This window comes from Monodelphis domestica, chromosome 6 (assembly GCF_027887165.1).
Source record: "Monodelphis domestica isolate mMonDom1 chromosome 6, mMonDom1.pri, whole genome shotgun sequence".
NCBI classification, from domain to species: Eukaryota; Metazoa; Chordata; class Mammalia; order Didelphimorphia; family Didelphidae; genus Monodelphis; species Monodelphis domestica.
In genome coordinates this window covers 25,669,471-25,682,163 of record NC_077232.1, presented here as the reverse complement: position 1 = coordinate 25,682,163, position 12,693 = coordinate 25,669,471, and the positions used below count along the sequence as shown (strand labels likewise).

At 38.1% G+C, this 12,693-nt stretch overlaps 1 protein-coding gene across 2 annotated transcripts; it reads left to right on the top strand.

Moving 5' to 3' along the window:
* Positions 1 to 1,570: 1,570 nt before the first annotated feature.
* Positions 1,571 to 7,325, top strand: LOC100617100 (olfactory receptor 4C11-like). Of its 2 annotated transcripts, XM_016423532.2 has the most exons (2): positions 1,571 to 1,581; positions 6,407 to 7,325. In XM_016423532.2, the coding sequence occupies exons 1-2, from the start codon at positions 1,571 to 1,573 to the stop codon at positions 7,323 to 7,325; spliced, it is 930 nt and encodes a 309-aa protein (XP_016279018.1). The 2 variants fall into 2 exon arrangements, with proteins under 2 accessions (XP_016279018.1, XP_007497511.1); XM_007497449.2 differs by lacking the exon at positions 1,571 to 1,581 and having other exon boundaries at positions 6,402 to 7,325.
* Positions 7,326 to 12,693: the final 5,368 nt, after the last annotated feature.

The window sequence follows — 12,693 nt, the reverse complement described above, 5'->3', positions numbered from 1 at the left end:
AGAAGAAAATAAAAGGCAAATTCCATTCTGAAGGCAAGAACTAGCAAGTCAATTTAAGGTTAATGGCCTTTGTGATACATGTCTCCACCTCAAGATATGAACAATTTGTTTCTAGGCTCATTGTGTCCATTGTCTTTCATGGCCAGCTGATTGTTCCAGAAGGAATAAGTAAAATTAAACCCAGAATACAAATACTTCTTTTGCAGAAACCACCCCCCAAACTTCAGAATGCTCAGTTTTAAAGACACTAAGAGGTCTTCAGGTTTTGGTTAATAAAGATGGAGACACACGCGCATCTAGATGCCTCCGTGGATAGAGAGCCAGGCTGGAGACAAGAGGTCCTCAGCTTAAATAAGGTTTCAGAAACTTCCTAGCTATGTGATCCTGAGCAAGTCTCTTAACCCCCACTGCTTAGCCCTTACTACTCTTTTGTCTTTGAAACCAACACATAGTATTGATTTTAAGAACGAATGTAAGTTTAAAAAAATAAATGAATACGTTTTTAAATGAAATAGGATGAAATTTTTCCAATTATTTTGTAAGCCTTGGAGAATTTCATGCATTGTAAAATTTAAACCATTTACCACATTTTCCTAATAATAATAATACCTAGCATTTATAAGATGCTTTAAATGGCCATCTTTGTTTTAAGGCTTAAGGAAATGGGAATAGTAAATGTGATAGAATTGTTAACTAAAAACTTTCTGCTAGCTAAGGTTTAGTATAAAGAATATGGAATTGTAGGATACATAGGCTCAATCCAAGCTCTGACACCTGTATGGCCTTGGGGGATTCACTTAATTTCCCGGTGCCTCAGTTTACTCATGTTTAAAATGAAGCATTCAATCTAGATGGTTTTAAAAGGAGTGGTCAACTGACAATCTATGATCATGTAATATTATCATCACTTCCATATTTGTTGGGCTAAAGATACAGAGTGTGGAGATACATCAAGTGGGAGATTCTGTTTTTAAACTGTTATTTTCCCATTAAATTACTTGCATTTCTTTCTCCCACTTTTTCCCATTGCTTCTCCATCTTTTTTACTTGGTTCTTGAGCTCCAAATTGAGTTCCTTGAGATCTTGTGACCAATTTCCATTTTGGGGAGGAAAGTTTGGATGTGTTTGCTTATTTGTTAATCTCTTCTGTCACCTCTATAGCCTGCTAGTTTTTATCATAGAAGTTATCCAGGGTCAGAGGCTTTTTTAAAATTTTTTTAGTAGTTGTAGATTGCAGTTCTTGGGTATTGGTGGCCATTACTGTATTAGTATTTTCTTCCCTTCCTCACCAGAAGTCTGAGTAAGGAGGGTAGTCATATCTCTATGTATAAAGTTGCAGAGTGGCTTTTGCTTTGAGGATATTTTTTGAGTCTCCACATTGTCTGCCATGAGCAGCCCCTCTCTGGGTTATCTCCACTCCCTTGCTCAGTACTTTTTAGCCTTGGGTTTCAAGTCTAACCTCCAAGGCTTTGCAATATCTTCTGGGGGTAAGACTGTGGTTCCCTCTACCAGCTCCCTAATATTTAGAGATTGCCTCATTCCTCACTCTATCTCTGGAATGGTAGGTGTTATGGGGGAAGAGTGATCAGATCATGCTTTGGGAGGTGAAATTTTACCACCTTATAGTATGGAAATGCACAAATCCTGCCTACCTTCAAGGATATGCCCCTTGGCAGTGCCCCCTTTCTTCATCTGATTTTGACTTTTGTGCCTTTTGAGATTTTTTTTGTGATTTGTAGTAGGAAAGATTCATGAAGTTCCTTCTATAATGCAGCCATCTTATCTAGGAAAACTCCACTAAATCATTATTGAAAATGTTATTGATAGATTTACCGAATCTTGCTTTCCCATTGGCTATATTTATCTATAGAAATGGTAGGATGAGTTAGGAATAAATCAAGGACTAAAGAGAAGAGAAAATCATTATATAATGATCTTAATTTTAACAATATTTAAAGATTCTATTTTACAGTATTATTTTATTAAATACCAGGTAAAATTATTATTATCATATTCGACAACAATAGATTGGTGCCTTTATCTAGAATAGAACTTTAGATTGAAAAAAAACATGATCTGATGCATACTGACAAGTCTATAGTTAGAGTACTGGTGGCAATAAATTAATGTAACTTATATGGTTATCCTTTAACAGGAGGAAATATCAGACTATACAGTAAAAAAGTCAGGATGTGAAAGGTGAGATTCATATCAACAATATGTGAGAATGTACTCAGGGTCCCCTGATGAGATGCTAATCTCAGATGAGTGGCAGCAATTATATTCCTCAGATCCCTCAACTGGTATGATATACCTTTGTTTATCTATATTCTTTTGTACTGAAAATATTGTTTAGTGGGTTTTAATTTTTAAAAATCATCTTAATTTTGAAAAAAAAATATCCCTAATTTCTATCCAGAAAGTCACTCATTATATGAAAAGATGTGGGAGGTATTGGGGGAGGGAGAGAGAAGAAAGAGAGAGAGAGACAGAGAGAGACAGAAGGCAGTACTAATATCATGAATAGGGTAATTTTGGTGAAATGGTCTAATTTCTGTGATTCTAGGAAGGACTTCTGGTATATCCCGCTCCCTTTTTCCCACCTTGGCAGGTAATCTACAGATTTATCAATCCGTAAGTGGTCAAACCATTCATTTTTCTTCCTTTAGTGCTAAGAGGGAATCACACTATAGCTTTACTTGAAGAACAAATTAAATGTGCACATATAGGAGTTTAAATTTGTTTATAACTTGGAAGCAGCCAGAGAGCTATTCATGAAATCAAGAAAATAGTAGGTTAATTCTAGCCTCAGACATAATTACTTATTCAGCCCTATGAAATTCACTTTTCTTCTCTCAATCTCATTTGTTTATCTGTAAAATGCTGATAAGAATATTATCTCCTTTTCAGGATTGTTGTGTGGATAAAGTGAAGTAACATGTAAAATAATGTATAAATCTAAAATCTCCATGTAAATATTTGTCATCAGTAGGTCATTGAGCAAATAACAGATAGTCAATCAATATCTCTCTAGACCATCAATCAATAATTTAAGTAAGTGTTCTTTAGACATGTATTTACCCCTTTTCACATTCTCTGCTATTTCCAGTCCAATAAGATCAGTTCCTACTCAGTATACTTATTTGTGGTTATGAAGCAGTGACTAAATTGTGTTCACCTTCAGAATATTCTAAAAATGTAACATAGAGGCTCATAGGCTGGGCTTCTTTTATACATTGAAAATCCTGAGCTCAAATCAGACACTTGAGATACTTATCTCTGTTCCAAGGTAAGCCTATTCACTACCACACTCTGCACTTTCCTTGACTGTAAACTATGAGTAAACTCTGTAGCACTTCAGTCCTGCCACTTAGATCTTGCTAACATCATATAAAATGTATATCTAAAAAACTGCAATACCTTACCATGCTACATGAGGACAAATGTGTTTATTTGATTAATATTTAACCACTTACAATGTAGGGAAATTCATGAGCAGGAAGTTAGGCCAACCTAAATTTCAGTGAAATCTCATGTATTAATAAACTGTGTGAACCTGCAAAAATCACTTATCATCTACTGCCTCTGTTTCCACAACTATAATTTAGCATGTGACTTAAATGGTTGTTGTGGGTGGGGGAGAATGTGATAACAATTTAAATTTCCTGATGATTAATAACTGTTTATTTTCTTTTCTCTATATATATTACAGGATAAGAAACTGAAACATTTAAAAGGGAATTGACATGATGGAATTCCCAGGGTTGACAGAGTGCTGATCTCAGTGTTACACAATGTGAGTTTGAACTCCAGTTTACCTATTTGAGCAGCCTTGGACCATTAACTTTTCCTTTCTGGGCTTTTTTTTTTTCACTCATAAAATGACTGGTTTGAATCAGGTGGCCTCTAAATTACTAACTCATTCCTAATTCATAATCTTATAACTCACACTCTTGTCATCTCTTGTCATCTTGAAATAAAGGAATAAGCGAATTTCTAGCCCCAAATCTCCTCAAACTTCTTTCCCCCAAATTTGACATGATCAGTTGTTAATTATTTTATCCCTTTCCCCAGAATTTGTTTGAACTGCAAAGGGTTTAAATTAATTATAACATAATTTTCAAAGCAATTTAAGCACATTTTTAAGTCTTATAAAAAACTTATAAATTAGACAAGAGATATCAGTATTTGTATGTACATATGTATGTATGTTTGATTATTCTCCCTTTATCTCATATCTTCTCCTTTCATCTTGTCCCCTCTCCTTTATTCCCATCCCTTCCTCTCTCTCTCCCTTTCCTTACCTTCACCTATTTTCTGTAAAATTTTATTAGCATTGCCAGAGTCATATAAGAACTTTGAAGTAATTCAAGGATTATCAAAGGAAATAATGATTGTAAATTTAACACTGTTCTTGAGGAAATAAAACTAAGATTCTCCAAATTTAAGTGAAAGCACTGGAAGAGTGAGATAAATCTCTTTTTCTTGGTTTTGATTCAGAAAGAAGAGGGAGAAAATTGGAATATTTGATGTAGGCAACAATCATGAAAAATGAAAATCATTGTACTGGTAGAAATAGCTAAGGAGTGAAGAAGAAATACCAGAATTTGATTCTTCCCTCTTACATTTACTATGTTTGGATCTTTAATTAGCCATGTAATTAATTTTCTCTTTTCAAATGTCCTTTCCTCACTAATGAAATGGTAATAATAAAACCTGAAAAGGCTTTTCCCACAATATTGTGGGGATCAAATTAAAATTCATATAGTTTTTTTATGGAATCACTAGTTATGCATTCAGTATTTTAATGATTGTGTTCATTATTTTTTAAGAATGACTTTGATATAGTCATAGATGTTTCACTTACTATATTTTTAATGGATGAATGGGACCAGTAACACTTTCCAAGACAGCATATAAATCAGATTCATCATATTAATCTTTTTGGTTCTGACAAGATATCACTTAATAGGGATATATATATATATATACATATATATATATATATATAAAGCCTCATAATTTCTTTATACCATCAAACCGTGCCATATAATATAAAGGAGCCACAGCCAACAAATAAAATACATGAAAATGATATGGTTGCCAAATGCAAATCTGGTCCATATGACATTCGGCAAGCAGATTTACCTCCCTGGATTTGAAATACTTTTTTGTTCAAATAGAAAGGTTGGATTGGATGCCCTGTAGCATTTTTACTAGAACTTATCATATGAGGCTTAATAGGAGTCAATAATCTAACATGATGCTAAGCACTTTAATGTGACTTTGAGATTGATTCCTATATTTAGACCAAGAAAGGTGATGGTTATAAATGAGCTCATCCCTTGTTGGATCACATGTGAATTATTGTGTTAAGTACTGGGTAACATTTTTAAAAGGGAACGATTATCTTTTTCATATTCAAATGAGGGAGACAGGAAAGGCAAATTTTGAAGACTTAACATGGAAAGTAGAAAACATAAATGGAATATGAGAATCATTATCCATTATTTGTATGACTGTAAGTCCCATGAAACAGAGACTTTAATCTATTACTTCCCAGGACAGAATTAGTACCAATTTCTGTATTTTATTGAGAAGCAAAGATAGGCCTCATCCCAGGAGAAGAAAACGCAAATATTCTAAACACTTTGGATTCGTCTAAAGAATAACAGAATTGCAACTTTTTTTCTGTTTATTATGTGTTTTAAATTGGAGACTGGATAACTATTAAGGAAGATGATGAAGGTAGTTTGTTTTTTCAGAGAAGAGTGGGTCAATACATCCTATGAGGCTAGTCAAAGTATGAGATTCTATATAAGAAACTACTGAATAAGAACAGTGGTTACTCAAATTTCATGATGTTTATGGCAAATTATTGTGGAGATTAGGATATTATATTAATTTCAAGCCAAGATGTTAACTTCGGCAAGTGAAGGAGGCATATTTGGAGTTTTGAATAACATGAACAAATAAATAATATAGCATAATAAAACAAAATTACCAAATGGATCTGTGATCTCAAAATTCTCTCAAATGACACTGATCCAATTTATCCTTGCTCATCTATGTCTTGTAATTTTTACATGATACTATATATATATATATATATGTATATATATATATATATATATGTCACTGCACAGAGGACAGTACATCTTTCTCACCCACACCTTTTCAAGGCCATGAAATGTGTTAAATGTATTAAAGAATATGGGAGTATTGTCTACTTAGAGTTCTCTTAGACTTTGAAAACAGGAATAACAGAATTTTTACTGAAAAGAAATCAAGTGGTTAGTTTCTTTTATGGTGAACTTTCAAATTCTGCTCTGATTATCCTTTTTTTTTATTTGTATATTAACTAGTGCTTATGTATCGCCTTCCCAATTGAGTCTTAGAAGATGAGAAACAATGTGACTGAATTCATTCTTCTTGGACTGACTCAAGACCCAGAAAAACAGAAAATTGTATTTTTCATTTTCTTGGTATTCTACACTGCCACTGTATTGGGAAACCTACTCATTGTTGTGACAATCAAGACCAGTTCAACACTTGGGTCCCCGATGTACTTCTTCCTATCTTACTTATCGATTGCAGATTCTTGCTTCTCTACCACCACAGCTCCCAAACTGATTTTGGACAACCTCTCTCATAAGAACACTATTTCTTTTGATGAGTGCATGACCCAAATATTTGCTATGCATTTCTTTGGCTGCATGGAAATACTGGTCCTCGTTTTGATGGCCTACGACCGTTATGTGGCCATCTGTAAGCCTTTGCACTATTCAGTCATCATGAACCGAAGGGTGTGTGGGATCCTCATTCTGCTGGCCTGGGTAGGGTCATTTCTTCATTCAATCGCCCAGATAATCCTTATCTTTAATGTACCTTTCTGTGGTCCAAATGTGATTGACCACTATTTCTGTGATATGCAACCTTTGTTGAGGCTGGGTTGTATGGACACATATGTCCTAAACCTCTTGGTAGTTACTAATAGTGGGGCCATATGTTTAGCCAGCTTTGTTTTGCTAATGATATCCTATACAATTATACTACGCTCCCTTAAAAATCATAGTGCAGAGGGGAAGCGGAAAGCCCTCTCCACCTGCAGCTCCCACATCATTGTTGTCATCATATTCTTTGGCCCCTGCATATTTATCTACACCCGGCCCCAAACTTCTTTCCCACTGGATAAGTTGGTGTCTGTATTTTATACCATTATAACACCTTTTCTCAATCCCTTGATCTACACTCTAAGGAATGCTGAAGTAAAAAATGCCATGAGGAAGTTGTGGAGTAAAAAAGTGCCTTCACATCACAAATAATATATTCATGTTTTTTTTTCATTTTTTTCAAGGATGGTTGAGCTAACCAAGAATAATTAAAATTTAAATATAGCAATAGTAAAGGCAATAGAACAGGAGTTCTTCACCTGAGGTCCATGAACTTTTAACAATATTTTGATAACTATATTTCAATCTAATTTTCTTTGTTGTTCAATAGATTTCAATTTCTGTATTTGAAAATTTTATTTCTATTTAGCATAAATATATATATATCATTTTCTTTCATTTATTCATTATTTAAAATAGCAAAAAATGAGGTTCTTAGTTTGTATAACAAAGTGAAAAAAAAAGATGAAATTTATGAAAGAAAGAGGCCTTTGTGGCATGATGAAAGGGGTGCTAGAGCTCAAGTTAGGGGTAATAAAGTTAAACCTAATCTCTAGTATTAATTTCTTATGAGATCTTGAGAAAAGTCCCTTGAATTTTCTGGATGTTTTTATTCTTAACAATGAAATCAGAGATTTAAACTCTAAAACCTCTAGGATTTCTTTGATCTCTAAATCTGTGGCCTTGTAAATACAGGATAAAGAAAAATTTTGTTTGAGGAAGAGACAGGAACAGAATCAGTCTGAATAGTTAGTTCTAAAAAAGAGAATCTCCATTGTTAACTTTAGTACTTAAAAATTTCTCTTCTAATTCAGAATGGGTAAATGACAAATATAAAGAAGTAAGCTATAAGTAAATTAAGAGAACATAGAATAGTATACCTGTCAGATCAATAGGAAAGGAAATAATTTAAGAGCAATCAAGAGAGAAAATATTACAAAATAAAATAGATAATTTTCAATAAAGTAAATTAAAAAGGGGTTGTTCAAACAAAACCAATGCAAACAAAATTAGAAGGTAAGCAAAACATTGGGGGAAAATCTTTTTAATAAAAACCATTGACAAAAGTTGAATTTCTCAAAATTAAAATTAACTAAATCAATTGCACATAAAATCAAGCCATTCCCGAATTGAAAAATGGATCAGGGACATGAATAGACAGTTTTCATTTAAGGAAATCAAAATTATCAAATTCTAAGATCTAAATGTCTCATAATTGAGAAATGCAAATCAAAACAACTCTGAGATACCACCTCACACCTAGCAGATTGGCCAATATGATGTTCACAAAGAAAAGTAATAAATGTTGGATGGGATGTGGCAAAATTGGGACATTAATGCACTGCTGGTGGAGTCAATTTTTGAACTTGGGGAAATGAGCCTTATTGACTCTCTATCCACTGTGCCACCTGGATGCCATAACTTTATCTTTCACTAAGCCAAAAAGAATTGTAGATAAATTTATTTACTGTATCACTATCAAATAATTAAATCAAAATGTGTATCATAGGGTGTCAGAGACCATATTTGGGGACAACTTGACCAGAAACAAGATAAGGATCTTTTGGAATCAGAACAATACAAGTTACCTCCTGAAAACAGGCATCGCTAAGACCAACAGCCACAAACCATAACAATTCTTCATGTTCCCTCCTGGTACAAACCGTCTTTAATCACCACCCCCCCCCCTTTTACCTCAAACATATATATTCTTGCCTTGCACCTGCAATAAACGGAGCGTTGACACTATCAGACTGACTCTGTCTCTCTATTGCGTGCTTGGTCTCCCCTCTCTCCCCCTATGGTCTTTTTTAGGTGGCTGCTTCCCGGACCCCACCGTTGCATTCCGGCAGGCCAGGATAGATGGCACTCAACCTGTTGGGGTTTGAGTAAGACAGCTTACCTCACGACTGAGAAACAGATTCCGTGGACAAAGTAACGGTAGAGGCTGAACGGACAGCCTTGAGATAAGGGTAAATCGTCCCATCCCCCATAGGCATAAAAAATTGAGAGTGATTACCCCAGAGTGACTGTGTGTGTGACTGTGTGTATGATTGCAGAGAGGAGAGGAAAACTCAGTCCACGATTCGCATACGAGTAACGGCGATCTCTTGATGGGGGTTTAAACCATCCGCCTAAGCTCAAGCGATGTGGTCCATCCCGTTCTGGGGTGAGTGAAAGGCCTTGGCCGGACCAACTCTGACTGAGCCCTCAAATCGCTTGCAAGTGTTGACCCATTAGTATCCGGTTCTATACCCTCGAGAGAGGATTGGCGAGAAAATGGGGAAGCGTATGTAATAATTGTGTGAATGAGATGGGGAAGACACTCTCAAAAGAAACTCTATTTGTTAAAGAGTTAAAAAATAGTCTCAGGGAGAGAGGTATTAGGGTAAAAAAGAAAAATTTATTTAAGTTCTTCTGCTTTATAGAGGAACATTGCCCCTGGCTCATTCTACATGGCCCGGGAATTCACCCCCTGACTTGGAACAAAGTGGGCAAAGAATTGAATAGCCTAATAAAATCAGGCCAAGAGATCTCCGATGAATATTTATCTTACTACGGACTAATCCGTGATATTCTTAAAGAAGCCGATACTAATAAACAGGTCTCCCACCTCCTTAGCTTAGCTGAAGATGCTATCTTAGACCATAAAACAAAAATTGAGGAGGAAATACCACCAGAAAAAGACAAACGTCCTCCTTCCCTTCTAGATGAACCAATTGAAAATTCCTCCCTTAGGGAACCCCTTGTCCCTTCCAAATCCAAACCCCGCCTTTATCCTGTTCTATATACAAACCCTGAATCAGAGGACATAATCAATCCCACTTATCAGACAGAGCTAGAAGAAGAGGCCGCCCGTTATCAGGACAGCAATCGCCTGGAAAACAGCCCCCCCCCCCCCCGCAGTATAAAAACAAGTCTCCCCCGCACAATATCTGTGGCAGCCTCACTCTTCCTGTTTTTCCCATACTCCCTGCCTCTGAGAATCTTAAAGAGGTCGCAAAACAACTCAAACAGCAAGTTACTGAACTTAAAAATTTCCTAGGACTTCAAAAGGAGGAGCATACATTAACTAACCAAATACATGATCTGCAAATAGATATTCTCCGGCCTCTGATCCCTAAGTCCAAGCCACCTCGATTAAAAGATAAGACCGCTCTTGCCTTCCCGGTTGTTACTAGGCAACAACAGGCTGCTCAGATTCCACCCGAGGACATTTCCGTCCCCCCTTCTGCCGAATCCTCTGACTCCAAAGGAGCAGAGGGAGATGAGACCGGGGGTGAACGCCCTACTTCAAGCTCACCACAATCCCGTAACCCGATCTATAAAAAATTAAAATTCAAACACATTAAAGACCTCCATTCAGCTGTTAAAAATTATGGCCTTAACACTCCTTTTACACTCTCCATTCTGGAGGGGCTTGGAGGAGAAGGACACATGCTCCCCTCCGAATGGTCCAAGGTAGTGCAGTCCGTCCTCTCCAGGGGACAATTCTTAATTTGGAAAGCAGAATTCCTTGAAAGGGCAGAAAATCAGGCTAAACTTAACTGGAAAAATGCTCAGACAGCCACTTGGACGATTGACAAAATCGTCGGCCATAACCGCTTTGCATCAGAAAACCAGCAAATGAGACTACCCCCTGGCTTGCTCATGCAAACTGCACATGCTGCTATGGCTGCTTGGCGGGCAGTTCCTGCCGCTGGGTCAGTCACAGCACCCCTCTCAAAAATTCTCCAGGGACCCAATGAACCATATGCTCAATTTGTTGCAAAACTTTTAGAAACCGCTGAAAGGGTCTTGGGCCAAGATGGAGCAGATAACCCGATGGTGAGACATTTGGCAATTGAAAATGCTAATTCTGCCTGTAAGGCTGCCCTAAGAGGAAAAGCAAGAGATCTTGATCTAGATGGAATGATCCGCTTATGCAATGATATTGACGCTTATGATCACAAAATAAACAAGTCCATCTCCTTAGCCATCGGGGCAGCCATCCAGGCTTCTCGCCCCAACACCCCACTTAACTGCTTTAAATGCGGACAACCTGGCCATTTTGCACGTCAATGCCTTTCTGGACAAAATCCTAGGCAGGCCCCCGCACCAATAATAGCCCCCCCCCCCCAAAACCACCGCCTAGCATTTGCCCAAAGTATAGGAAGGGCCGACAATGGGCCCAAGACTGCCGATCCAGAACCACCTTTGATGGGCAGATATTTCCCCCGGTACAGGGAAACGGGCTGCGGGGCTCCTTCGGGAGCCCCAGTCCAGCTCCCTTACTTGAGCCACAGCAGGTAGCGCAGGCCTGGACCTCTGTGCCTCCACCACCAGAATATTGACACCTGAGGAAGGCCCAATAGTCCTCCCTACTGGCAAATTCGGACCACCACCCCCTGGTATGTTTTTCTTGGTCATCGGTAGAGCACTTACCACCCTGCAAGATGTTGTAGTACATCCCACCCTTGTTGATAATGATTACACAGGGGAAATAAAAATTATCATAGAATCTCCACATGGCCCTGTCACCATCCCTGCAGGCAAACGCTTAGCCCAAGCCCTCCCCCTCCCCATGATTGGCAATTTTCCTGCGGCAGCCCACACACGGGGCCCTTCCTCCCCAGGCTCCTCCAATATTTACTGGGTGCAGCAACTTACTGAGTCCCGGCCCACTCTCCAGTTGAAAATCGAAGGAAAAACCTTCACTGGATTACTAGATACAGGAGCGGATTCCACTGTTATTTCTCAGGCTCACTGGCCCCGCTCCTGGCCCCTTCAACCTTCATCTACCCATCTATCAGGAATAGGCCAAGTCCAAGACACCCTTCAGAGCTCTAAGATCCTTAACTGGCAGATACTGAGGGCAATAGAGGCACCACACGCCCATATGTAGTTGCAGGGCTTCCTGTCAATCTCTGGGGCAGAGACATCGTAGCCCAAATGCGACTTCTCATGGTTAGCCCTAGTGACCCTGTCACCACCATGATGTTAAAATCTGGATACCTTCCAGGAAAGGGCCTTGGAAAAAGGGAACAAGGCCTCCCCCACCCCATTTCCTTTCGACCTCATAAGGACAGGAAAGGTCTGGGGTTGCACAGTTTTTCACAAAATTTTTCATAAGGGTCACTGATCCTTCTGCACTCCAGGCTGAAAAAAATTACATGGAAATCTGACTCCGCTGTCTGGATTGATCAGTGGCCTTTAACATCTGAGAAGGTTCAGGCTGCCATAACGCTGGTGCAGGAGCAACTTTCCTTGGGTCACCTCGAACCTTCTACCTCCCCTTGGAACACACCCATTTTCATCATCAAAAAGAAATCTGGGGGATGGAGGCTCTTGCAGGACCTAAGAGAGGTCAATAAAACTATGCTTCCCATGGGGGCTTTACAACCAGGCCTTCCATCTCCAACTGCCATCCCAAAAGGTTTTAGTAAAATAGTCATCAATATCAAGGACTGTTTCTTTTCCATTCCCCTTGACCCAGCCGACAGTCCCCACTTCGCATTTTCTATCCCCATAGTCAATCACA